The sequence below is a fragment of the Bos taurus genome, chromosome 5 (assembly GCF_002263795.3).
Source record: "Bos taurus isolate L1 Dominette 01449 registration number 42190680 breed Hereford chromosome 5, ARS-UCD2.0, whole genome shotgun sequence".
Classification (NCBI taxonomy): domain Eukaryota; kingdom Metazoa; phylum Chordata; class Mammalia; order Artiodactyla; family Bovidae; genus Bos; species Bos taurus.
Window position 1 is genome coordinate 33,962,407 of NC_037332.1, and position 27,624 is coordinate 33,990,030.

Consider the following 27,624-nt stretch of genomic DNA (forward strand, 5'->3'; position numbering starts at 1 on the left):
GAGGTTGCAGTGTACCTTTGCAAATATTCTGCATGGTCTCGAACTTTCATTGCTTTATTACTTTAGATACATTCCTAAAAGTTTGAATCATACCCACCAAAGATGATAATTTTCCTCTTAGCCATAACAAAGATGGTCTGTGTGATATTTATCAAGTCATTCCTGGTAAATGTTGAGTTGTCTTCTCTAGGGGCTCTGAAGCAGGCAGTTCTTGGCCTCCTAAGGAAAGACCAAATTGGATGTTGTGATATCAAAACAGGCACAATAAAGAGGAAGTCAATAGGAAATGCTGCTCTTCTGATGATCCTAGGAGGTCCCTGGGTAGAGGCTCACTCATCTTCCATCTTGTCAGTCACTTACTTGTTTTCAAAATTCTTTGAGTTATGGTCTCCGTTCCTTAGAAATGATTTGAAGAGAAAATTGTTATCCTTCAGCTGGCAGCAAATATCATTGGCCTCAGAGTCTCTTGTTTGGGAATAATGATACTGGAAGGGGAGCAGTGGTACATTCAGGCTTGCCAGCATTTGGAATACATGTAGAAAGGACAGCAGCAGTGCCCTTGAACTCTATTGAAATTCACTGGATGAGGAAGCTTTTCAGAAATGGGGAAATAGGAAAGGGGTTAGTGTTGTGCTAAAAATGAGTGCCTATTTTGTAAACAGAAGGAGTTGGCAAGTGTAAGAGATCGGTCCCACCCACTGTTTTTAAAAATTGAGCAGTTATGCTTCGTTGATGAATCATCTGAGATGTGTCTGATAAGGGCTTCCAAGAAGTCGATGCTCTTGGCCCCAGAGGTATAGGAGTGGTGTGCGTGTGAGTGTGCACGTGTGCATAAACACACAGTACATACACTGAGTCTTCACTCAGGTCTTCCTATGCTGAGTTGCATCCAGGGCCCTGGTGCTACCCAAGGGCAGCAGTGTGGCCCCATTTTGGAGCCCTGTGTTTTTCTTAGTCTGCATGAAGCAGCTTAACTAAACTGTCTGAAACTAAACTAAACTAAACTAAACTGTTTAACAGTACTATTCGTGGCCATGATGCATAGAATGCCTTTAACGTTTACTCTTCTGGGTTACAGTAAGACAGATGTGTCACACAGTAGGTCCACGCAGTCCAGAAATTTGGATTTTCCAGAGTAGCTTGAACTCACAGAGTAGCAGGCAGTTTAGTAGATTGGAAAACTGCCCTGGCGTGGGCCAGTTAGTCTGGCTTTGTTCTATAGCCCCAGGCTTCACCTTTGGTCAGGCACACTGTATCAGTGATCTACATCTGTATCAGGGTCAGCAAACTATAGTCCACAGACAAAAGCCACCTGCAGCCTCTATTTGTATGGCTTGCTAGACGAGAATGGCTTAAATTTTTTTTTTAAGGGTTAAAAAATGAAGATACCTATAAAGTATGCATTGTTTCATGGAGTCTTTATAACAATTCTATTTAGCATCCCATTTTACAAATAAAGAAGCTAAGAGTTACAGAGGCTAAGTAACTTGCCCAGGATGACACCAGTTGGGAGTGGGAGAGGGGACGGGAGGGCAACGATGATGTATTCCTCTTAACTCACCTTAAGTGTATGGGTTGTTACCTTGGAAACAGAAAAAGTGTGAATTCAGCCTGTATTCCACTATTCCTACTGGAATGGAAGTCCACATAGCCCATCAAGTATAGCAGATTCCTTTACCTAATGGTTATATGGAATTCTTTTGTCACTCAGGGGTCACATCTTTAGAGTGTAATAAAGGAGGCATCATTTTGAAAGGTAAGGATATAGTTTTGAGGAGAAGGGAAGCCACAAGGAAGTGATCCTTGTGGAATGGAAGGAAGCCATTTCTCAAGTTAAAAATGGAGCGCTCACAAAACCCACAACCTTCTATCAATAACTATAGTCAAAAAACAGGAAGTGGTGGCACATGGCTTTCTTGCTGATACAACTTCCTCATTTAAACTCAGACCTCCTCCTAACTTTCTTAGCTTCTCAAAAGCATCAACTAAACTGATAAACTCTATTTCTATCTACGTAAAAACTTCTCTCGCTTTAGGATTATATTAGATATTGTTTGATTTGATCACCAGTGAAATACATTCCTTGCCTTAGACAAAACAAATGACCTAATCAACAGTGACCAGTACTTTGTTTTGTCTAAGGCAAAGAATGTATATCACTGGTGATCAAATCAAACAATATCTAATATAATCCTAAAGAGAGAGAAGTTTTTAAAAGAGATACACAGATAGAAATAGAGTTTATCAGTTTAGTTGATGCTTTTGAGAAGCTAAGAAAGTTAGGAGGAGGTCTGAGTTTAAATGAGGAAGTTGTATCCACAAGAAAGAAAGCCTGTGTCACCACTTCGTGTTTTTTTTTGCCTATAGTTGTAACCAGTCCATTCTGAAGGAGGTCAGCCCAGGATTTCTTTGGAAGGAATGATGCTGAAGCTGAAACTCCAGTACTTTGGCCACCTCATGTGAAGAGTTGACTCATTGGAAAAAACTCTGATGCTGGGAGGGATTAGGGGCAGGAGGAGAAGGGGACGACAAAGGATGAGATGGCTGGATGGCATCACTGACTTGATGGACGTGAGTCTGAGTGAACTCCAGGAGTTGGTGATGGACAGGGAGGCCTGGCGTGCTGTGGTTCATGGGGTCTCAAAGAGTCGGACACGACTGAGCGACTGAACTGAACTGAATCAACAGTGAGGCTAGTTTAAGAGAATCTTTGCACCACAGAATTAAATTTGCCTACAAGAAAAGTAATGGAATTGTACAAATAATTGATCCTCACCTGTTCCCTGTCCAGCCTTTAAAAACCATCCCTTTAATTCTCTTGTTCACTTTGTAAATATTACAAATAATCACATGCTACTAGATCCTAGTGTGCTGGTCTTCTGACCCTCAGAATGTTGAAATTTAATCAGGGTGTAGTGACTAAGAAGTCCATTTTGGGACTGAATAACTAGATGTTTCTGCTCTTTTCCATAAGTATTTCATGAGTTCCTTAAATTAAATGGGAATTATATTAATAAGCTTTGGGCTTAAACAGATAAATACCTCCCAAAAAAGGGTTTGGAATAATGATGCTGGCATTTGAAAGATTCTTTATATTTTTTATTTTAATACTACTATTGTAAAAGTAAGATAATCATTAAGGCCATTTTGAAAATGTATAAAATATTAAAAAATCACTCAAAGTCTGTTAAAACAAGCTCAATTATTAATACTTGGATATATTTTAATCTAAGTTTTTTGTCTTCTGCTAGGCTCTTGCTTTTCACACTGGTATTCTTCTGTGGACATTTGACTTTGGCAGATAGTAAAGCACGGTGGATAAAGACTCTGGAGTTCGACTGCCAGAGTTTGAGGGCTACGATGCTGGCTTTGTGACCTTGGATAAAATATTCAACCTCCCTGAACTTTAGTTTCCTTATCTGTAAAATAGGTAGTAATAGTACTATTCATAAGTAAAATACTGTTAAAAGTGTTTAGGGTGGGCCTGACAGAGTGAATATTTAAATTTATTGTTCTGTTCAGTTCAGTTGCTCAGTCGTATCCGACTCTGTGACCCCATGGACTGCAGCACACCAGGCCTCCCTGTCCATCACCAACTGCCAGAGCTTGCTCAAACTCATGTCCATTGAATTGGTGATGCCATCCAACCATCTCATCCTCTGTCATCCCCTTCTCCTCCTGCCTTTAATCTTTCGCAGCATCAGGGTCTTATTGTTAATATAAATTTATTGTTAGCAGTGATCAACAAAGTGCTTAATTATACCGAATTCTCATTGAAGTAAATGAAAGCTCTAGGAGGTGCATTTGTTATGTAAAAAATAATTTTGAATTTTTCAAAATATTTAAAATTTCCTCATGAATTAGAACAGCTTGTCCCTCTCTCCTAATTTTCAGGCGTGTGTTCTTCCATTTAAGCTCTCATCAAAAAATACTTCTCCTGTGTGCCCTTTCCTCTCCACTTAAGCCTCTCCCACTGGCATCACTACCCAGACCAGAAACTATACTGCACCACCCACTTTGCACGTACCCGCTAGACACCCTACTCCAGACCACAGCCTCCTCTACTTCCCTCCAAGGGCTTCCCTTTGGATACTCCCAACTGTGCCTTGTATGTCTTTTAAAACCTCTGTGCTTCCTTCCCTGTCCAGCCTAGATGTCACAGCCCTTCACTTAAACTCCTCACTTCCCCACACCTGAAATTCCCTTCCTCCACTGGTGCTGTATCACAGTATCCTGGAAAAGCCCTGAACCTGAGCTCCCTGACCACACAGATGAATGACATTTCAAATTCACCTCATTGGGCTCTCCAGCCCTTCCTTCATCCCCAGCAGGCACTCTGCTCTCTTCAGCAGTATTTTAAAATATGGATGTGAGAGTTGGACTATAAAGAAAGCTGAGCACAGAAGAATTGATGCTTTTGAACTGTGGTGTTAGAGAAGACTCTTGAGAGTCCCTTGGACTGCAAGAAGATCCAACCAGTCCATCCTAAAGGAGATCAGTCCTGGGTGTTCATTGGAGGGACTGATGTTGAAGCTGAAAGTCCAATACTTTGGCCACCTGATCTGGAGAGCTGACTCATTTGAAAAGACCCTGATTGTTGGGAAAGATTGAGGGCAGGAGGAGAAGGGGACGACAGAGGATGAGATGGTTGGATGGCATCACCAACACAATGGACATGAGTTTGGGTGGACTCCGGGAGTTGGTGGTGGACAGGGAGGCCTGGCATGGTGCTGTTCATGGGGTCAAAAAGAGTCGGACAGGACTGAGTGACTGAACTGAATTCACGTCATAGAGATATTTCTTGTATGAAGAGTTGAGGGTGGAGTGAAAGAGTGGGGAGAGTCAGTGGAGATGAGAGGTGAATGAGAAAATGGGGAAGGTGGAGACAGCCTGGAAATGTGGAAGAAAGGTGGGAGGTAGAAGAGAGCTTGGCAGAGGCCAGCATCACAGGGAAGGACTGGAGAAAGATGATTGGCCAGGAGACAGAGCTTTTCCTACACTTTGTTCAATTCCCTTGTCCTCGGGTTTTACATTTTCTTGCAAATATTCTGCCTCAATCATCATCTCTGTCTATGAGTCCACATAGACAGTGGACTGTCTATGATAGTGAGGGGCTGCAGTTTGGGGGGACACGATGTTAGATAAAAGCAGGATGAGTAATAAAGACCACTTTCTCTCCAGCGAAGGAGTTTTCATGTGGACTATTCTAATGATGAGGATGGCAAAAGTTTTATATTTTTTAAGGAAATAATTCATTTATTCATCAAATATTTATTGGTACATTTTATGTGCCAGACACTCTCCCAGGCACTGGGGATATCAAAGGATATAGAAACAGAGATAACTGCATGATAAAATAACGTTAGCATGTCAGAGTATTTTTCAATTCAAGAAAGCTTTTGTGAGCACCAAGCCACAGAGCACTGGTGCTGTCGCTGCACCTCAGGTGCCAGCACGCTTGCACAGAGCCCCACAGCTCAGAGACACATGCAGGCAGAGCAGAGAGGCGTCCGCAGCCGCCTGAGGCCTTAGCATAGGGATGCTAGTAAGATCATTCTTTCCTGAGTGACTTGGTCTGAGAGAAAAACACCAGCTTGTCATTTGGTTCTTAGGCAGGGGCTCTCCAGATCTCACAGGAAGCTGGTGTTCTTTTCTGGTGAGGAAAGAAGAGGAGATACAGTAATGATTCACCTAGTAACTGCTTACTTTCACGGCCTCCCTTGTGGTAAGAAAGAGCTGTTCATTCCTCCCTTCTAGCTCTTCTTCCTTGACCTTGATGTTCTCCCAGCCTCTGCCTTCTCAGATGAACAGCCCCTACTAGTGTAGGATGTGGTTAGTGAATTCTTCCTCTTGGACACCCTTCCAGGAAGGTGCCCTGGCCCTGTGTTCCCAGAGGAGCACTTCGGGCCAGTGCAGACCTGACTCTGCGTGGCTCTGGGCCTCAGGCCGCCGGAGCTCTGCCAAGATGCCTGTGTCCACCCTTGGTTACCCCTATGTTCCCTTTTCTTCTCAAAGCAGAACTGAAAAGAGACAGGAGATTACCAGAAACCTAGCTTTTTCCTAAGAATCTGCAGAAAGGGCAATGCCCTAAGGTTGGGAGTGCAGGCGGAGGACAGGTCAGCTGAAAATAGGCCCCAGATCCACTTTCCTAGGACCAGCTCAGCTCCTTGTTTGGGCTGAAGTGACTACAAAAAGGAAGATAGTAACTGTGCTCTTAAGGTTTGGGTTGGAGGACTGGGCCTAGGAATTGACAGGCTGATCACAGGGTTTCAGCCTGTCTCAGCCAGGTGTCAGGGTCTCTCAAACAATCTCAGCCCTAGCCCTTGTCTCCAGTCACAGCACCCTGACAGCCAAGACCTTTACTTGGAAAATCCAGCTTCGCACCCCCATCCCCGATCCCCACACCCACACCCACCCCCCACAGTTAGGTGTGGACACCACTGCTCCTTGCTGAGCTGGCTTGTGGATTTGTACTTCAGAGGTACAAAAGTAGTTGATATAATAAGTCACCAGCCTGAAATGCCATCACTTGGTAAGAAATAAAACAGGCATCTCTGGACATTATTTTTTTAAAAGGTTTTATACTCTCATCCAGGTTTAGATAGAAGAGGGGGGATTATATAGTATGGTCAACCTCAGGGCCCCTTTGGAGGAAAGGACATGGCAGTTGGGGAGGGGTGTGAAGTTAAAAATAATTTAAAATATATGTATCCTAGTGAAGTAAGTCATGCCCTAATACCCTTAGGAAGTCAACCAAAGGAAACAGACAGGACTCACTTTCACACTGAGAGTCGGTCAGGGTCCCACAGGAATGGCATTGGTTCAGCTGTAAATGCTTCCCTTCAGCCCAGTCTCACCTGGACAGTGGTGGGGTCCGTGTCCCAGGTAATCACCCTGAACACCTGCAGACAGTGTGGAAGGTGATGTGGTGGCGCTGGTCCAGAGGTTGTGAGAAATAAACACTGAGATGGACATGCCAGGGGACCAGAGCTCGTAGCTTTACATCCTGGCTACTCTAGGTGCAGTTCATGGACCAGTGGCATCAGCTTACCTGGGAGCTTGGGAAACATACAGAATCTGATGTCCCATCCCAGACCTGCTGACTGAGAATCTTCATTTTAACAAGAACCTAAGGAAATTCAGCGGAGAAGGCAATGGCACCCCACTCCAGTACTCTTGCCTGGAAAATCCCATGGATGGAGGAGCCTGGTAGGCTGCAGTCCATGGGGTGGCAAAGAGTTGGACACAACTGAGCGACTTCACTTTCACTTTTCACTTTCCTGCATTGGAGAAGGAAATGGCAACCCACTCCAGTATTCTTGCCTTGAGAATCCCAGGGACGGGGGAGTCTGGTGGGCTGCCGTCTACGGGGTCGCACAGAGTCGGACATGACTGAAGCGACTTAGCAGCAGCAGCAGCAGCAGCAGCAAGGAGATTCAGATAGACTCAAAGCTTGAGAATAATTGCTTTAAACTCAGGCAAGGGAGAGGACAGGGAGAGTCATGCTGGGAGGGTCGGTAAGGGTTCTGTCTTTTTTGAGAGAAGTGGGGCCTGGATGAGTTGAAAGCCCTCACCTGTGTGGCAGCCTTGAACACCCCCATCTGAGCTATTTCTAGATCCACAGTGGTGACGGCTGCTTCATCTTCACCTCTTTCAAGGGCTCTGATGCTCGGTTGGAGGATGTCATATGATTTCTTGTTATATAGCTGGGCTGTTAAAAAGATAGTTTCATCTGCCTTAAAGTGTTGTTAGGTTGGGTTTTATTCTTTTTTCTTTTTTTTGAAGGTATAACTTATAAAATTCCTAATTCAAGTTAAAGGATGTAGGATTGGATGAATTTACTCAAATACAGTTGTGAAATCACCACTACAGCCATGGTATAGAACATTTCAATCATCTTAAGTGTTGGTTCCATTTATTGTCACAGCTTTCTATTTCATTAGCATAACATACTTTTAAAAATGAAAAATTTTAAAACATTAGCCATATAATCTTTGTATATATTATAGAAGAATAAAGAATCACAGTCCTATAAATGTTTCAAACAATGACAGATAAATGTTTTTAAAATAGACGTTTAGGTGTTCATTGTTTAATGTATGAGACAAAATTTTCTTGCAGCAAATAGAGGAAAAACGTCTCTGAATATATTGCCAGAGGACTGAAAATGGACAAATGTCATCCCAGGTTTCAAAAGTGGTAAAAAGTAGAACCCAAACATCATTCCAGTACTCTTGCCTGGAAAATCCCATGGACGGAGGAGCCTGGTGGGCTGCAGTCCATAGGGTCGCTGAGGGTCGGACACGACTGAGCGACTTCACTTTCACACTTCACTTTCCTGCATTGGAGAAGGAGGTGGCGGCCCACTCCAGTTTTCTTGCCTGGAGAATCCCAGGGACGGGGGAGCCTGGTGGGCTGCCGTCTGTGGGATCACACAGAGTCGGACACGACTGAAGCAACTTAGCAGCAGCAGCAAACATCATTCCAGAGCAGATTACTAAATAGCTTATTTATGTGCAATTACTGCAGAAAATATTGCTCCATGGGCCAAATAAGTATGTCCTAAATAGTCATGCTTAACTAACTTATCTTTTGAAGAATGAACTGGTAACACAGGGAATACTTCTCAGTACTCTGTAATGACTTACAGGGAAAAGAATCTTAAAGAGTGGATATATGTATATGTATAACTGATTCACTTTGCTGTACAGTGGAAATTAACACAGCATTGTAAATCAACTATACGCCAATAAAAATTTTCAGAAGAGTGAACTGGCAGGTCACAGGACTGGCTTAAACAGAGTGTACTTTGATTTTTGTAAGATATTTGGCAGAATCTCATGTGACTTAAAAATGAGATTCTAACCTTTGTAAAGTCACTTTTTCTTAGGTAAGAGTCTGCTATGTCCTGTGTTTGATATTATAAGTATAGGAAATAAGACAGGCCATGAGTGCATGCTTAGTCACTCACTCGTGTCTGACTCTTAGTGACCCCATGGATTGTGGTCTGTCGTGCTTCTCTGTCCATGGAATTATCCAGGCAAGAATACTGGAGTGGATAGCCATTCCCTTCGCCAGAGGATCTTCCCAACCCAGGGATTGAACCCATGTCTCCAGCATTGCAGGTGAATTCTTTACCATCTGAGCCACCAGGGAAGCCCTAGGACAGGCCATGGCTGTGAATTAAACCATCAAGGCCTGTCCTGCAGTCCAGTGGTGGAGACATATAGTAAAGCAATAAAACAGATTCCTCTGGCTGCTGGGTCCAAGAAAATCAAGAAAAAAGAGACATAGAGATTATCCCAGCTGCCCAGAAATTAAAGAAGATAGTGGCTTGGATTTGAGTAGTGGATGTGGAGATAGGAAAAAAAAAAAAAGAAGTGTATGGATTGGGGTTATATTTTGGAGGCATAAATGATCAGACACTTGCCAATAAATTAGACATTAGGGACGAGAGAGTAGATGAGAAGTCAGAGGTGATGTCTACTTGGAGCAGTTGTCTGGACAAGGGGCCACTTTCCAGATGGTCTTGTTCCATTCAGCGTTAGACCCACACTCAGGATGAAGTTTGAGTCTTCTTGGGTGAAGACTTGGATGAAGGCAGACTCAAGATAGGAAGCTGGATGAGGTAATTGATACATAAGTAAAAAGGATTGGCAATTTAAAAAATATCGGGAGACTGGAAAGATAAAAGGTAATGAAAATAAGTGCAGACCCATATACTTGACTTTTCAAAAAGTGCACAGGATGGAACCAGGAAGATTGGCCTAACAGCAGTTCCTACCAGAAACTCAATAAGAATGAAAAGTGTGACCCGCTTCCATGAAAATGAAAACCAAAATAGGTCGCCTTAAAAGAAGCAGGGTGTACAACACAAATTAATCATCTTATTGTGCTTTGCACTTTTTGAACCAAAACTAATGTGAGACATCATGCACACAGCCATTAAAAGAGATGGATGAACAGCTGAAAGTACTAGAGATGTTCAAGTCAACGAGCACTGTCTTAAAATGAGCATTGTAAAATGAGCACCGTCAGATGGACTTTGAGGTGGAAGAGGGGATAGATTTCAAGTAGATTCAAGTCGGTCCGGAGGGTAAAATAAGGACCCAGGATGAAAATAGCAGCACTGCTTTCAGCTCAGCCTCAGTTCCACTGCACAGCACTTTCCAGAATCAGGATGGGTTGTACTTGTGTCTCCTGACAGGAGACCTGGCAGACCTACAAGCCTTTGTGTTGGCACAGAGCAGAGAGGTTTCCCATCCTGCCTGAAAAGCTGGGCAGGGTAGTCTCTCAAGGTCTCTCCCGAGTCCAGGAGTCTAGAATTCTGTTTCCTAACCAGAGTTCCAGGAAAATATCTATTTCTGCTTTATTGACTGTGCCAAAGCCTTTGACTGTGTGGATCACAAGAAACTGGGGAAAATTCTGAAAGAGATGGGAATACCAGACCACCTGACCTGCCTCTTGAGAAATCTGTACGCACGTCAGGAAGCAACAGTTAGAACTGAACATGGAACAACAGACTGGTTCCAAATTGGAAAAGGAGTACGTCAAGGCTGTATATTGTCACCCTGCTTATTTAACTGCTATGCAGAGTACATCATGAGAAACGCTGGGCTGGAAGAAGCACAAGCTGGAATCAAGATTGCCGGGAGAAATATCAATAACCTCAGATATGCAGATGACACCACCCTTATGGCAGAAAGTGAAGAGGAACTCAAAAGCCTCTTAATGAAAGAGAGAGTGAAAATGTTGGCTTAAAGCTCAACATTCAGAAAATGAAGATTATAGCATCTGGTCCCATCACTTCGTGGGAAATAGATGGGGAAACAGTGGAAATAGTCTCAGACTTTATTTTTCTGGGCTCCAAAATCACTGCAGATGGTGATTGCAGCCATGAAATTAAAAGATGCTTACTCCTTGAAAGAAAAGTTATGACCAACCTAGATAGCATATTGAAAAGCAGAGACATTACTTTGCCAACAAAGGTCCATCTAGTCAAGGCTATGGTTTTTCCTGTGGTCATGTATGGATGTGAGAGTTGGACTGTGAAGAAGGCTGAGTGCCAAAAAATTGATGCTTTTGAACTGTGGTGTTGGAGAAGACTCTTGAGAGTCCCTTGGACTGCAAGGAGATCCAACCAGTCCATTCTGAAGGGGATTAGCCCTGGGATTTCTTTGGAAGGACTGATGCTAAAGCTGAAACTCCAGTACTTTGGCCACCTCATGCGAAGAGTTGACTCATTGGAAAAGACTCTGGTGCTGGGAGGGATTGGGGGCAGGAGGAGAAGGGGACGACAGAGGATGAGATGGTTGGATGGCATCACTGACTCGATGGATGTGAGTCTGAGTGTACTCCGGGAGTTGGTGATGGACAGGGAGACCTGGCGTGCCACGGTTCATGGGGTCGCAAAGAGTCGGACACGACTGAGCGACTTACCTGATCTGAACCAGCCTCTTGGTTCTCAGGGGACACAAAATCTAGTGGAATGTCCCTGCACCGTGTTTACAAAGTATGCCTGATGCATGAGGGTTCTCAGAATTCCTGACCACATTCTTCACAAGACTGACCTTGCTCCACTGCTTCCCCAGGGCCTGTGTCCAGTCATGTTCTAGATCCTCTCCTCTTCAAGGCTGAACATCAGTTTGGACTATTCATACCTTGACAACTGCCTGGTGCTGAAGTTTGCTTCCCATTGAACAGGCCTTTTTCAGTGATTGGCTTTTGCCCCAGCCATATGAAAACTTTTGGTCAGTGGTTAGCAATGTGAAAGGTTTCCCAGGAAGAGCAATGGTAAAGAATCCACCTGCCAGTGCAGGAGATGCAAAGAAACGCAGGTTCAATCCCTGGGTCGGAAAGATTCCCTGGAGTAGGAAATGGCAACCCACTCCAGTATTCTTGCCTGGAAAATTCCATGGGCAGAGGAGCCTTGTGGACTGTAGTCCACAGGGTCTCAAATAGTTGAACACTATTTGAGTGACCGAGCATGCACACACACAGCAGCACGAAAGCTTATATGACAGCCAGATGAAACTGAAGACGTGAGTCATTTCTGTTGCTCTTAGTTCAGGAATACCAGCTTATGTTTCTCCTCCAGGAAACCTAACCATATGTCCAGATGTTTACTTGGACAAATAAGGGCACAGTTATGCTCAAAATAAATGTTCAAATAAGTCATTTTTGTATCTCAAGTCATTCTTCCTGGTCTGTCTTTTAGACGTCAACTCCCACTGGAGCCTCTTAAACTATTCTGGGATCTGTGAGAACTAATTAGATACCTTATCACTTCTTCTAAGAATCTAAATAGGGAGGTGAATTTTTCTAAATCTTAGGCCCGTTAGTGCTAGATTCTGTTACAGGCTAAAGCAGTCTTAGAGTTTTAATATACACAGAAGGTACCTCTTAGTGACAACTTAGAAACAGCTTTTTGCTTTATATTAGCTTTCAGTCTTGGAAGGGAAGATGTATGCATTGGAAGGGATGGAGAAAAGGGTCTTCAGGGATTGGCTGTCAGACTTACTATGGGGTCATTTGGTTGGGGGTGTGGCCTGATGGCTCTCAGACATGGGAGCAAGGGGCTTGTCATCACTGTGGGATGACCTCAGTTCGCCAGTGTTAAGTGTGGGGAAGAAGATAGCTGAGTTTCCTGCTAAAATCTTCTGTGATCAACCCTTTCCTCCCACTTGGAAAAGAAAAGGAAGTGATATGCATGCGTGCATGCTGAGTCACTTCAGTGGTATCTACTCTTTACGACTCTGTGGACTGTAGCCCTCCAGGCTCCTCTGTCCATGGGATTTCCCAGGCAAGAATACTAGAGTGGGTTGCCATTTCCTTCTCCAGGGGATCTTCCCGACTCAGGGATCGAACCCAAGACTCTTGAATGTCCTACACTGGCAGATGGGTTCTTTACCACTGGTGCCACCAGGGGAAGCCCTGATACAAGTGCATCATCTCCAAAGAAAGTCCACCCAAAAGAAAGGCAAAGAGGCTTCTGGTACGAGAACACCACGTGGTCCTAGCTGGGGGAAAGATGTTTCCTTAGAATCTTTCTTTTGCTACTGAAGACCCAGTTCTTCCGGGCTGAGGGCCTTTGGTTAACCATTAGGTTCAGTTCAGTTCAGTTCAGTCGCTCAGTCGTGTCCAACTCTTTGCGACCCCATGAATCGCAGCACACCAGGCCTCCCTGTCCATCACCAACCCCAGGAGTTCACTCAGACTCACATCCATCGAGTCAGTGATGCCATCCAACCATCTCATCGTCTGTCGTCCGCTTCTCCTCCTGCCCCTAATCCCTCCCAGAATCAGAGTCTTTTCCAATGAGTCAACTCTTCGCATGAGGTGGCCAAAGTACTGGAGTTTCAGCTTTAGCATCAGTCCTTCCAAAGAAATCCCAAGGCTGATCCCCTTCAGAATGGACTGGTTGGATCTCCTTGCAGTCCAAGGGACTCTCAAGAGTCTTCTCCAACACCACAGTTCAAAAGCATCAATTTTTTGGCACTCAGCCTTCTTCACAGTCCAACTCTCACATCCATACATGACCACAGGAAAAACCATAGCCTTGACTAGATGGACCTTTGTTGGCAAAGTAATGTCTCTGCTTTTCAATATGCTCTCTAGGTTGGTCATAACTTTCCTTCCAAGGAGGAAGTGTCTTTTAATTTCATGGCTGCAATCACCCTCTGCAGTGATTTTGGAGCCCAAAAAAATAAAGTCTGACACTGTTTCCACTGTTTCCCCATCTATTTCCCTTGAAGTGATGGGACCAGATGGCATGATCTTTGTTTTCCGAATGTTGAGCTTTAAGCCAACTTTTTCACTCTCCACTTTCACTTTCATCAAGAGGCTTTTTATTTCCTCTTCACTTTCTGCCATAAGGGTGGTGTCATCTGCATGTCTGAGGTTATTGATATTTCTCCCGGCAATCTTGATTCCAGCTTGTGCTTCTTCCAGTCCAACATTTCTCATGATGTACTCTGCATAGAAGTTAAATAAGCAGGGTGACAATATACAGCCTTGACGTACTCCTTTTCCTATTTGGAACCAGTCTGTTGTTCCATGTCCAGTTCTAACTGTTGCTTCCTGACCTGCGTACAGATTTCTCAAAGGCAGGTCAGGTGGTCTGGTATTCCCATCTCTTTCAGAATTTTCCACAGTTTATTGTGATCCACACAGTCAAAGGCTTTGGCATAGACAATAAAGCAGAAATAGATTTTTTTCTGGAACTCTCTTGCTTTTTCCATGATCCAGTGGATGTTGGCAATTAGGTAGACATTAGTAATTATCCCTCCTACAAGGTATGTATTTTGAAAGGTCATACTCTTTACTCAATAGCTCGGGGCCAGTGGTAATATGCACTCTTCTCCCCAGCTCAGTCCCAAGAGAGTCAATTGAGCAGAGAACAAAGTTGCTCCAGAAGAGCACATGGCTAATCCTCAAGTTCCGCCCACTCAGCCCCCAGTTGGGAAGCCCAAGCTGTCCGTGCCACACAGAAATAAATCCCCTGTGGCCTGGCACAGGCACATGTGGAAATTGCCGTTTAGGCTTCAGTGTCACCGTGAGTGAACTCTGAGTGAAACGCAAAGCCTGCTTCCTCAACATAAATATTATCTTACAAGATGAAAGAGAAATCATTGCACAGTTGTGTCCTGTGTCTTACTCTGTGGCATATCAAGTCATGTTCCACTGCTTATCTCAGAACTGCTCCATTGCTTAATAAAAGCTTGCTCTCAGCTTTTCATGTCCTCAACCAGAATAAGTAATAAGGGACTTACCCTCTTATTCACCCTCTTCCTCCGAGATCTGAGTCAATACATATCCAGATGCCCTTCCTTACAGTCATACATACATTCCCCTTTATTAGCTGGTCAGTTGTACCTTCACCCAAAGGGTTAGGTTTTCTGATCTTTCTCCCAGTATTTGTTTTACCTCTGCTGAGCCCTGTCACTCTCTTATGTTTCCTGGCCAGTCTCTGGCCGTTCATCTTCTCTGCCCTTGACTGTCTTTGCTCCCCCATTTATCTCCCCGTGGTTGAAACATAGGCGAAACAAAATGCTGCAAGACAGGGGAAAGCTAAGAAGCTGTCTTTCTGCCTGGGGCAAGGGAAGGCCCCTGAGGAGGTGGCAGTTGAGCAGGGGTTTAGCAGGCGCATGGGATGTGGAGAGGTCTGGGAGGAGGCCCTTGCAGAGAGAACTGCACAAGGTGCCAAGCACTGCCCAACAGTCCTTGCCAGAAAAATAATTGCCTTAACTACTCAGACATGGAATCAATTGCACAAATGCCTTGTTTCCGGGACATTTTTCCCAACATCAGGAAGTGAATGGTTTCATCTAGGAGACTGGAATTTTGTTCTTATTATTAAATAAGCTTTATTTTCAATTCTTATGTCTGTTTTAACCAAATGATTCCGAACTGTGTCATCTCCCACATCATTTTTAACTGTGCTTTTTCTTGAGGAAGGTTCGGCAATGAGCCAGATGTACTAAAACAAAAACATGAGTTCATCATTCAACAAAGTCTTTTCATTACAGATGATTGTCAGAATTTTCCCATCCATTAAAGGAGGTTCTTTTAAGAGACACTGGGAGCAAAAAAAAAAAAAAAAAAGTGAATTATCTCAGTGGTTTAATTTATTTATTCAAAAATAGCCATAGAATAAATAGATGGAAAGAACCCTAGACACCATTTGCCTTTATATTATAGGCAAGGAGTCTAGGAATGAGAGACCTCAAGAAAGGTGCCCAAAGTCACGTCACTGACCTAAAGGTCGTTTCATGCCTTACTCTCCCAGCCCCCACCCCTCCCTTCTCACGCCTCCTCACTCAGATGTCACAGAAAGTGTACCATAGACCACAAAAGCTTTCTTTCACAATGTTGTTTTAAAAGTCACCTCAATTGAAATGATTCCAGAGTGCCATTTATATTTAAGCTTAGAATTACGTAAAAGATTTGAATTCTTGGAGTTACAGTCCAATGAGCAATTCTTTACTTGGTAGAACATTTTTATTGAAGATGTTAAGGAGGGTGTGACTAATAGGTTCCAGTATTTGGATTCTATCAGTGAATAGTGTTAACCTATTAATCAGCCTTGGCCTTTCTACATTTTAAGGTCAGTCTTTATAGTTATCACAAGACTTATTTTCTTTGCTTTAGGGTACTTTTGACTTCAGTAACACTGCTGTCTATATATTCAATCAACCTGCTGTTGATCTGTTCAAAGGAAACAGGTAAGCTGTTTGTAAAGCCAAAGTGATAAATTCTCACAGTGACATTTTGAACAAATGATACTCTCCCTGTTCAACAACTTGTTTATTAAAGAAAAGCAGTACTTTGACCTGTTGTCGCTGGAAGACCTATAGTGGTATTTACTTAGTAGATACAGGAACATATAAATGAGCTTGTTATGAATAGTAAGCAAATAACATTGCAATTTAAAGAGAACCCTCAAATATACTTGCTTTTCTAGTTTAAGATGACTTCATTTTAAAGACCTTGGTTTTTCCTCAAGTGTTTATAAATTCAGACCAAGGATCCCATGCTTTTATATTATAGGCTCCAAGGTTTTAAAAGTAAACAGAGCTTTCATTCTCTTTTGTGCATAGTCCAAGGAGAAAATGTGACTCCCAAGCGATGTGGGCGTCAGTGTGCTGTGAAAGGACCTTAAGTTCTCTGGGCAGTGTAATACCTGACATGTTTATTTTCTATTCCTGGGACACTGGATTATGTTTGTAATACTTTGACTTTTACGTTAGCTAAAACCACATTGGCCAACCATTACTGTATATAGATGACTCCATTTAACTGGAACATTTTGTAATAAACTGTGGATCTAACCATTGTCTAGTTTAAACATCAGTCTTATGAAAGAATAAACAGAAGTTTAATTATAGTCTAACCCAATTTCTTTCTGTGAACCTTTTGAAAAATGTGAGCTGAACTGTTACAAAAGAAGCATAAACCCATTTTTTAATGAATGGTTTAACATTTTAGTATTTGTTGAGATGAGCCAGTTGAAGACTTTAGAATTTTGCTATAGCCAAATTATTCTCTCGAAAGAATTATCTGCTGCTTTTTTTTGTGAGTGTCAAATCTCTGAAATAAAGGTCAAAATTCTAATGTTGTGGTTATTACATGTTTTTATGTTATTATATTTAGAACCCACAAGGCATTGTTGGAATATTATTATTCCTTGTTAGCCTCATCAGTTCAGGTAATTCATTCAAAAGAAACCTTTCTTCCCAGCCATCAGGGTTTTTATTTTTAAAACAAATTTTTATTTTAATGATATACACCAGACCTGAGAATAAAATTAGAGTGGGACTTTCCCCCCAAGTAAAGTAGGGAAATTTTTGAGATAATTAAAATAAAAATAAGGCTTATGACCTAATCATTTACTTGTAATGTTTTGTAGCCAACCTGAAAAAAAAAAATGGTGCTCATGTCTGACATTTTTAAAAGTCAACAAGTTGTTTTTGTTTTGTAATGAGAATGCCTTAATCCTTACAAAACCAAGAAGACTATGTATATGATTTTTGATAAAGACACAGTAACTTGGGGAATATTCAAGAGAATGGTGAAATCTTGGCTATTTTTAATGTAGGGAACTCATCACTTTTTCTGTTCTCATCTATGGTTTTTTAAACAGGCTGCATGGTTTATGAAAAGCTGGGAGAACAGGTCTTTGGTACCACAGGGAAACTTGTCATCTTTGGAGCCACCTCCCTACAGAACACTGGAGGTAAAAAGATTGTTTTTTCTATACATTAAAGTTGTGAATGTTATTACTATTTTTTCTAATCTTAGTGGTTGGGTGGCCACATGAATTTTAACACAATTCAATTTTAACACAATTTAGCAATTCTCATTGCTAAAATTGTGCAATGAAAGTGAAGCAGAGACAGTAGTCACTTACAACCAGTTACACTTACAACCAGGGTACTTGGACAGTGTCTACAGCCATCTTTATGTCCTACTGAAGGTTAGTCTAGAGACAGTCTGGTCATCTTTGTATAGCTTGCAACATGAGCCTCAGTATCTCCTTTCTAAAAATGTTCTCATTTTCTTCTAGCAATGCTGAGCTACCTCTTCATAGTAAAAAATGAGCTACCTTCTGCCATAAAATTTCTAATGGGAAAAGAAGAGGAATTTTCGTAAGTTAGACTGTTGTTTAAAAGATAACTAAAATGTTTTTAATTGAAATGAGGGCTAATAACCTAAGTTTTTGTTTTATGAAGACTGCAGGAACAGAATTTTCCCTAGGCTGTTTTTTCTTGGTTTGTTGTTTCTAGGGGTTTATAAATGAAGGAAGCAAGGAGAACCGTTTGAATCTGAGCATTTAAAAGATAGATTCATCAGCCGTGCTATAGACGCTGAGTCCTGCAACTTCCCAAGAGCTTGAAATCGACATCTAGTTTCTCTGAAATAGAACAGATATGGAGTATTTCTAATGCAGAAATAGAACATGCAAAATTAAGACCCAAAATTCTTCCTTAAAGAAGAGACAGAACATTTTGGGAGCAGAATTGACATGAGCCAACCTCGTTAAAGATGTAGCCAACCTTGGAAAATGTTGCCTCTGCATTTGGCACACTGCTGTGTTTTGACTACCTCTTGTTCAACAGTTCTTATTAGTCTTAGTTTCTCTGTCTTCTTTCAAGGGAGAATTGTAGAAACCAGAGTGCCTAGTGTTCTAGCATCAGGATTCAAGGTCAAATACAAGCGATTAGGGAGTAAGCAATGCCTACCTGTGGTGGCTTATTTTTTGACGATATTCACCAAGCCAAGCAAAAAGGAACTTTCTCTTTAAATAATTGATAAGACAAGTTGTAATTTGACAAAACGTAATGTGTGCATTCAGCTTTGAAGTCATATAAATAATTCAGAGGAATGGCACACATAGCCAGTGGGGGAGAGCAGGGGGAAAGAAGTATCTCTTCCTCGGTCACATGGAGAGACAGATGATAGTAAATGATTAGTGGTTGGCTTAAAGTGTTTGGATAAAATCGAATAATAATTACCATTAAAAAAATTTTTTTTTAATTTTTAAAAATATTGTGAAATTTTCCTTGTGAGAAAAAAAAGTCGCTTTCTAAGAAAATATGGCTATCTGCTTCAATGCCTTTCAGAGCCTGGTACGTGGATGGCCGCCTGCTGGTGGTGGTCGTTACCTTTGGCATAATTCTCCCTCTGTGTCTCTTGAAGAACTTAGGTAAGATCTTGCTTTTATCACAGTCTCTATAGCACTCAGATGAATCAGAAACCTAATAAAAACAAACAACTTTGCTCCCTACTTTGACTTGCAGGGTAAAGATTGAATAATAAATTGTAAGTATTAATGAGGCATGACTTTAATAGGGGATTAAAAACACTGGCTCATATGTGACTTTGTAAGCAGTCCCTCTTCTAAGCCATGGAAGGGTAAAGGGGGTCCTGGGGCCAGCAGCAGAAAATGCTCTGTCTAAAAGCCCAAAGTCCAAAAAATGGAATTCTCCTCATAGAAGGTCTTACACATTCTGATTGTTTAGATGGACAGAATTTCATAGCTAATACCAAGACAGAAAGTGGCTTATATTTTTACCCAGAGGAGAAGGGGACCACAGAGGACAAGATGGGTGGATGGCATCCCCAACTCAACGGACATGAGTTTGAGCAAGCTCCAGGAGATGGTGAAGGACAGGGAAGCCTGGCAGTCCATGGGGTTGCAAAGAGTCAGTCAGGACTGAGTACTGAACAGGCAAAAATTGATATTATGAATCAGTCTTAAACGATCAGAGTCTAACCAGTCTCAATGATTTGCCTCACTGAAGGGAGAGAGAGAAGTGAAAAGTGGTAGATGATCACTAAGCCATATCCACTTGGCTTTGACATTTTTGCATGTGTGCTTATATTTGGAGACAAGAATCCCTGATGTTATGAAAATTTCATGTGTGAAATAATGCAGCCAGACCTCTATCCAGTCTAATGGCACTGAAATGCATTTCCTTATAATTCTGGGCTCATTCGAGGCAGACATCTCAAGTTCTTACCACACCTCTGTAGCTGTTCTTTTAGACCTATAAGTGGATTTTTTCTTTAAAGCTACTTAATTTTCTGGTTTCTGAGTCTCTGTTTAAGCTTTTCTGTGTATACATAGCTCTTTTTCATGCTAGTGGAGAAGGACTCTTCTCCCCCAGAGGTGAGCACCGTGCAGCCCCCAGAGACCACTTAACTCTGCCTTTCTGGAGCTTATGGTGCTCAGAGATCTCCCAGGCATTCTAAGGGGAACAAGGTCGAGTGCCTTGGGTGCTCAGTTTATCCCTAGAAATCACTTCATCTCTTCTGTGCATATTCAGTATGTACACAATAGGTACATAATCAAGAACTATTGAGTGGATCAAGGAGTAAATGGATTTGGCTATAGGAATTCATTAGAATACGGCAGCAGAGACCGATAGCCAAATTTGGGAGGCTCTTTTCCCCTGGACTCTGAAAATCTGCATTCTCTAGTGTGTCAGGAAGAACTGGAATCAAAGCACATACTACTGTATTGTTTTAATTTAAAGTCACCATTTTTTGCCAAATAAGATAGCCCTATCAAATAGAAAATCTTATATTCATATTAGCATGTATGGATATTATTGGAACCCTAAACTGTGCTTGAAATAATGCATTGAAAGAGGTGATGGATAAAATAATAATTCTTTAAACTCTTTTTAGGTTATCTTGGCTATACTAGTGGATTTTCCTTGAGCTGTATGGTTTTTTTCCTAATTGTGGTAAGTGCTGGTTGAAATGGTTGGCCTGGTTTTGCCATAGTACGATGCTACGTAATAATTACGCATTACTGGGCTTTATTTGACAAAGTTTGATTGTTTCTCCTTTTTTTTTTTAATGCCAGGTTATCTACAAGAAATTTAAAATTACCTGTTCTGTTCCAGAGCTAAATTCAACAATTCCTAATTCAACAAATCCGGACATGTGTACGCCAAAATATGTTACCTTTAATTCAAAGGTAAGTTTCTTGTCCTTTAGATATAAAAATAGGGGTGTTTTTACAAAGGACATTGTGTTTCTTAAACTTGTTTTAATTAAACTGTCTTTGATGCGTTGATTCTCAAAGGAACAGGGTACCACAGGTTTCAAATGCCACAGTCCATTTAATGACCTTGAAGAAATATACAGATGGTGTACTTCATGCTCCCCTTTACCCAGTTTAGTGTAGGACAACCTAAAGTATTCTCTGTGAAAAGCTCTTTCTGCACAATTATCTCAGCTCTGCTATTTCTTATAGTTCTTTAAAAACAAATTAATAACATCCTTAGCCCACTGTTTCTTCTTTTCTTAAAACTAATTTTTTAATAGGAGGTACTTCCTTTACAATGTTGTGTGGATTTCTGCCGTACAACTTGAATCAGTCCTGATATGTGTCTACGCCTTCCCTTTGAGCCCCCCTTCCACCCATCCCCATCCCACAGCTCACTGCTTCTGTCTCGTGCTGACAGAAAGGAACACCTCAAACTTCCCCAGCTTGCACAGTTGAAATATAGACCCCACCACAAATTGGCACTTCAGGAACATTCATACGACATATTGGGGAAGGGTAGACTATGGAGACAGTCAGGCTTGGATTTGAATTCTCAGGCAAATTGTCAACCCCATTTGTAAAATGATGACTCTATTGTGTATCTTACAGGGTTTCTTAGAATGTGCCTGATACCTTGCTTGGGCAAAATTATAGCATGAGAAAAGTTACTTTTCCCTTCTTCTCTGCCAGCTTCTTTTTGCATAAGAAGTTACTATCTTGAATTATCTTTTTCTATTAAACTAATTTAGTTTGATCTGTCACCTGCTGTCTTTTAACTCTGAAAGGTACCCTAAAGTAGTGAAGTAGTTTTCTTTTAAGAAAGTCATTTTCTTTTTAGATCCATATTTAAGTCTGACTGATGCACCCCTTATAAAGCAGAGAGCAGTGAAACGAAGGTGCATGTTCTGGCTGTGTTGCCTTGCCTGTCTTGGAGGGAGCCAGGAGAACAGTGCTGGTCTGTCTCAGGATTGTGGGGACTCAGTGAAATAACAGAGGAAAGTGCTTGTAACCAGCTAGTGCCACATTAATACAGGTGATGCAACGCCTGGGGAACGTAAAATACAGCGTAGGTGAGCTTGGCTGTAAAACCCCTCTCTGCCAAGTGCATAATGGCTCAAGCTAGATAAGCTGTCTTAGAAAAGCTGCTCCTATTTTAGATACCAAAGCTCCCCTAATAACCAAATAATCCAAGGATTCTGAAGGGCTGTCAGATAAAAAGACAGCTCAGAAATACTGGAGCAATACAGTTTTTATGGTAAAATGCCTTTCCGTAACGTTTATTTTTTCCTCTCAAATAGACCGTGTACGCTTTACCAACAATTGCGTTTGCTTTTGTCTGCCACCCGTCGGTCCTGCCAATTTACAGTGAACTTAAAGAGTAAGAGATTTGTTTAATTTTTTTTTTCAAACTGAATCATTTTACAGCCCCTCATTAATAGGCAAGTGCTGTATCAAAATAAATGGACTCATATCATGAACTTCCATAGCCCAGCTTCAACATTTACTTTGTCATTCTTGAGCAAGACACAAACCTGCAGTATATTTTGTCCATAAATGTATAAAAAGCATTTATTATGTGGGCTTTTTCTTATTAATTTGGTTTTTCAAATACTGTGTTACTCAAGAGAGTTCAAGTGTTTGTGTTGCTTTATATCACTTGTGATTAGTTTGCAAATGAATAATGGTAATCTTCAGATTCATCTGTGAACCACTGAATACATTGTATATGATTTGCCTTTTGGTTTAGTTGGAGGCTGGTAAAACAGGCATGAAGAAATGAATGTTTTAAGACCACAAACTGGACAGAAGAATATTGTTGTTCATTTTCAACTATTACAGTGATTATGGATTTGTTTTTGATTGCTCTTCTAAAGAAAATGGAAGGACTGCTTATGAATTCCCTAATGGGTTCTCTTCTTAGCCTCTCTTATTATCAGACTTTCTACATAAAAATATTTATCATGTCATAGTCTCTTTTTTGAGATAACTGGTTTACAACTTATATAGGTTTCATGTGTACAACCTGATATTTCTACTTCCATACACACTACGTCCTGCTCACAAAAATATAGTTTCCATCCGTCACCATACAGTGGATCTCCTTTACCCATTTCGTCCTCCCTCTTTCCTTTCCCTGCTGGTAACCACGACTCTATTCTCTGTAGCTACATCCTTGTAAATTTACTCCTAGATATTTTATTCTTTTTGTTGCATTTATAAGTGGATTGTTTTCTTAATTTCTCTTTCTGTTCTCTCATTGTTAGCATATAGAAACATGGCAGATTTTTGTGTGATTTTTGTACCTTGCAACTTTACTGTACTTGTTTATTATCTCTAATAGTTTTTTGGTGGAGTCTTCAGGGTTTTCGGTGTATAAAATGATGTCACCTGCAAATAGTGACAGTTTTACTTTCTTCTTTCCAATTTGGATGCTTTTTATTTTTTTTCTTCCCTAATTGCTCTGGCTAGGACTTCTGCTATTAGGCTGAATAAGAGTGGTAAGAGTGGGCATCCTTGTCCTCTTCCTCATTTTAGAGGGATAGCTTCCATTTTTCATCATTTAGAGTGATGTTTGCTGTCGGTTTGTCATTGCTGATATTTTGTTGAGGATTTTTACATCTATATTCATCAGAGATATTAGCCAGCAATTTTCCTTTTTGTGTTTTCTTTGTCTGGTTTTGGTATCACAAAGATTTTGGCCTCATAACATGTTACGAACCATTCCCTCCTCTTCAGATTTTTGGAAGAGTTTGCAAAGGATAGGTATTAAATCTTTGAATGTTTGGTAGAATTCACCAGTGAAGTCCTCTGGTCCTAGACTTCTGTTCTTCCAGAGGTTTTTGAAGACCGCTTCAGTCTCTGTACTAGTGATGGGTCTATTCATATTTTCCGTTTCTTCATGATTCAGTCTTGAAAGGTTATATGATTCTAAGCGTTTGTCCGTTTCTTCTAGGTTGTCCAGTGTGTTGGCATATAACTTTCATAATACTCCCTTGTAGTCTCTTGTATTTCGATGGTGTCTGTTGGTACTTACTCTCTTCTGTGTCTGATTTTATTTATCAGGGCCTTCTGTCTTTTTTTCTCTGTAAGCCTAGCTAAAGCTTTGTCAATTGTGTTTGTCTTTTCAAAGAATCAGTTCTTAGTTTCATTGATCCTTTCTGTTATCTTTTTAGTTTCTATTTTATTTATTCCACTCATTTTTATTTCCTTTCTTATACTGACTTTGGACTTTGTTCTTCTTTTTCTAGTTTCTTTAGGTGTCAGGGTAGATTGTTTGACATTTTTCTTGTTTCTTGAAATAGGCATCATGGCATAGTCTTAAGCTCAGAAAAGATATACAATATAGTTATCTATTTCCATTTTGAAAGAAAGATGATGTTACTCAGGATTGAATTCACTCATGATTGTTCCTCTTTCATTTTAAATTGATTCATGACTAAGTTTTGAAGTATTTACATCTACCTATCTTTGCATACATTAGTCCTACTCTATGATCTTACATTTAAGATATTTAAACATAAGATAATTAAAAGATATCTTTGGCATCTTTTAAACTTAATAGTTCTGCTTTTAGTTTGTAGTTGTCTTATGTGGGTACTTCTCAATTTGTCTTGTGTTCCATACTTCCTGTTATGACACAGTCAAATGTCCTGCTTCTTGGTGGCCTACTCTTGAGTACAAGTCTTGGAGATTAATTGTTTGGGCAGCTAAAGAAACTTAGAGGTTCATGCAAACTCCCAAGATAAACTTGACCTAGGAGAGAAAGAGAGAGCGTTTCATTATCCCAGCTGTGAGTTTCTGGGCACTCATTGCTGTGAAGACATACAGGCTTCCCTGAGGCTGTGTGAGTGCATGCGTGCTTAGTCGCTTCAGTCAAGTCTGACTCCTTGCATCCCCGTGGCCTTCAGTCTGCAGGCTTCTCTGTCTATGGGATTTTCCAGACAAGAATACTGGAGCGGGTGGCCATGCCCTCCTCCAGGGGATCTTCCCGACCCAGGGATGGAACCAGTATCTCCTGCATTGCAGGTGAATTCTTTACCCACTGAGCCACCTGGGAAACCCTCCCTGAGGCTATTCGATGGGAAAATCAGACCTTAAATAGCAGCTTTAGTGACAGAACTCCCAGTCAAATTCTAGCTCAGTGCCTGATCTCTGGAGCCAAGGAAACAGCATTGGAACTTATTCTGCCTTTTTCCTGTGCGTCCTGAGTGTGGAGATAGTATCAAACAAATGTTAAAAAAACACTCTCTGCCCTTCAGATGAGAACTCAATATTCTTCCAAAAGAATGAGGAAGAACATTCAAGGCATTGTTTGTTCCATGGCTCTTTCTCTCTCAATACCCAGTCAGTGTAAATAAAGTTATTGGAAACTGGCATATTTGCTGTAATTACTGGGGGTAATTATAGCAGCTCAAGTCAGCCCAAGCCTGTTAGAAAGAAAGTTAAGTTCCATTCTTCAGGGTTAATATTTGTGTTTACATTCAATAACATGGTTTTTAATTTTTCAAATTTCTTTTTCTTTGTTTTTAGTCGATCACAGAAAAAGATGCAGATGGTTTCAAATATCTCCTTTTTCGCCATGTTTGTTATGTATTTCTTGACTGCCATTTTTGGCTACTTGACATTCTATGGTAAGTACCTTCTGTCAGTACCTAAATATAGGTATTAGTAAGTAAATTAGTAAAAATCAGTATCAAAATATGTACTGATATTTCAATGTGATAACCCCCAAAAGCAACAAATCTATCCATTGATTTTACTGATCTTTTCTTCTGCTTAAAGCAAATGGCTATGGTTCCTTTACATATTCATGCTGACTATGCAATAGAATAATTACCATAATTTTTTCTCCTAATACTGTCCTTAAAAAAAATGCATTTTATAAGCATGTCACCTTTACTAAGGAAGGTTTAGAACTGTATCAGTGAAGGCTTTCCTAATTGCTGTTGTGAACTGGGTCATTTTCCATTAATAGAAAAGAGAGACAGAGATAGATTTGGAAAGTGAGAAAGAGTAGAGTGCTACACTCATGACACTGTGCGTTAATTAATAATAAAACACCTGATTGTTCAGCAGCAGGTGGAGCTTTGCTTTAATATGAAGCAATGACAGAGTTAAATGAAATCTGAAAAAGAACAAAGTTTCATTTGTAACTTTTATTGACCCCGTATGAATAGTCTACCTTACTGCTCCTTCATCCTCTTCTATTCCAATCATCCTGCAATTTTATTTAACATCTTTCATTATCATTACAGTTTGGGAGCTGGTTTAAATTTGAATACGTAAATTTCACATTACATTCTCTATGAAATAACATTTCTTGGGGGCACTTTTTTTCATAAACACAAATGTCTCAAAATTTAAACACATTTGAGATGATTAATTCGGCCTGGAAAGGCTTCCCTGATTATACAGTTGTATTATTACCATTACCACAAGCCTCACAGCTTGTGAGACCGTAGTTCCCCCACCAGAGATTGAACCCAGCCTTTGGTAGTGAAAGCACTGACTCCTAACCACTGGACCTTCAGGGAATTCCCTAATTACCATTTTCACAAGCAATGGAGAAGAGCATTGTCTAATGAATCCATAAATACCACATTTAATTTCTGCATAAAGACAGTGTTCTCAAGTTTCCTGAAGAGTTGCAGGGCTTGGGGGTGGGTAAAGGGAGGGAAAGAGAGAGAGAGCCTAATATTAGTTGACTGGTCTCACTGTTGCCTTGTTTAAGCTATGATTTTTTTGTGGCAAATCCATTTTTTTCCCACATAGAATAGAATATCAAAACCTTTCAATACTCTTGCTGCTGCTGATGCTGCTGCTAAGTCGCTTCAGTCGTGTCCGACTCTGTGCGACCCCAGAGACGGCAGCAAGAAAAAAAGCTAAGCTACTTTTAGATGGTTATGAATTTTGAATCAAGGAAATTAGAACTAAGGAGATTTTTATTATAATCTAGGATCCTTTTTCTAAAATTGAGACCTATCTCTGGCCCAGACTGTTAAATGGAACTGGAATTCCACACCCTGAACCTTGAGATGGGAAGGGAACTATCTCTTGTCAAAGGAGTGGATTTTTGAGTTGGAGACAAAATGGCAGAGTAGAAGGACCTTGAGCTTAGCTCCTCTCCAGAGCACATCCAAATTACAACTAACTGCTGTATAGTCATTGATTAAAAAAAAACAGGAGTGGGCCTTCCTCGGTGGTCCAGTGGCTAAGACTCCATGCTCCCAATGAAGGGGGCCTGGGTTTGATCCCTGGTCTGGGAACTAAGTCCCACATGCCACAACTAAAGATTCTACACACAGCAACTAAGACCTGACATAGTCAAATAAGTAAATAAAAATAAATATTTAAAAAACAGCAATTATTCTTTAAAAAAGGGCAGGGGTGAGCTTTTTCTTGCTCAGTGACTGCTTTTCTAGCTTTGCTTGTCTTTGAAGTGACACTTTCTAAAGTTCAGTGTTAAGAAAAAGTTCAAAGTGGTATATAAGTTTTATGAGGAAAACATATCTGGAAGAGGAGAATGCGTTCCTTGCAGCAGTGAAGTTCCATGGGCACTTCTGCTT

General features: G+C 41.0%; 1 protein-coding gene across 4 annotated transcripts in view; it reads left to right on the plus strand.

The window, feature by feature from the left end:
- SLC38A1 (solute carrier family 38 member 1) overlaps window positions 1-27,624 on the plus strand; it is a 78,790-nt gene that overhangs the window by 41,355 nt on the left and 9,811 nt on the right. For all 4 annotated transcript variants that reach the window (XR_003034730.2, XM_059886918.1, XM_002687321.6 and 1 more), the window contains 8 exons: window positions 16,150-16,223; window positions 17,642-17,734; window positions 18,065-18,146; window positions 19,122-19,204; window positions 20,692-20,750; window positions 20,873-20,986; window positions 22,357-22,436; window positions 25,589-25,689. Coding sequence is in view for 3 of the 4 variants with exons in the window: in XM_059886918.1 (XP_059742901.1) it covers window positions 16,150-16,223; window positions 17,642-17,734; window positions 18,065-18,146; window positions 19,122-19,204; window positions 20,692-20,750; window positions 20,873-20,986; window positions 22,357-22,436; window positions 25,589-25,689 (686 nt within the window). In the remaining variant the exon portion in view is untranslated. The remainder of the gene's footprint in view (window positions 1-16,149; window positions 16,224-17,641; window positions 17,735-18,064; window positions 18,147-19,121; window positions 19,205-20,691; window positions 20,751-20,872; window positions 20,987-22,356; window positions 22,437-25,588; window positions 25,690-27,624) is intronic.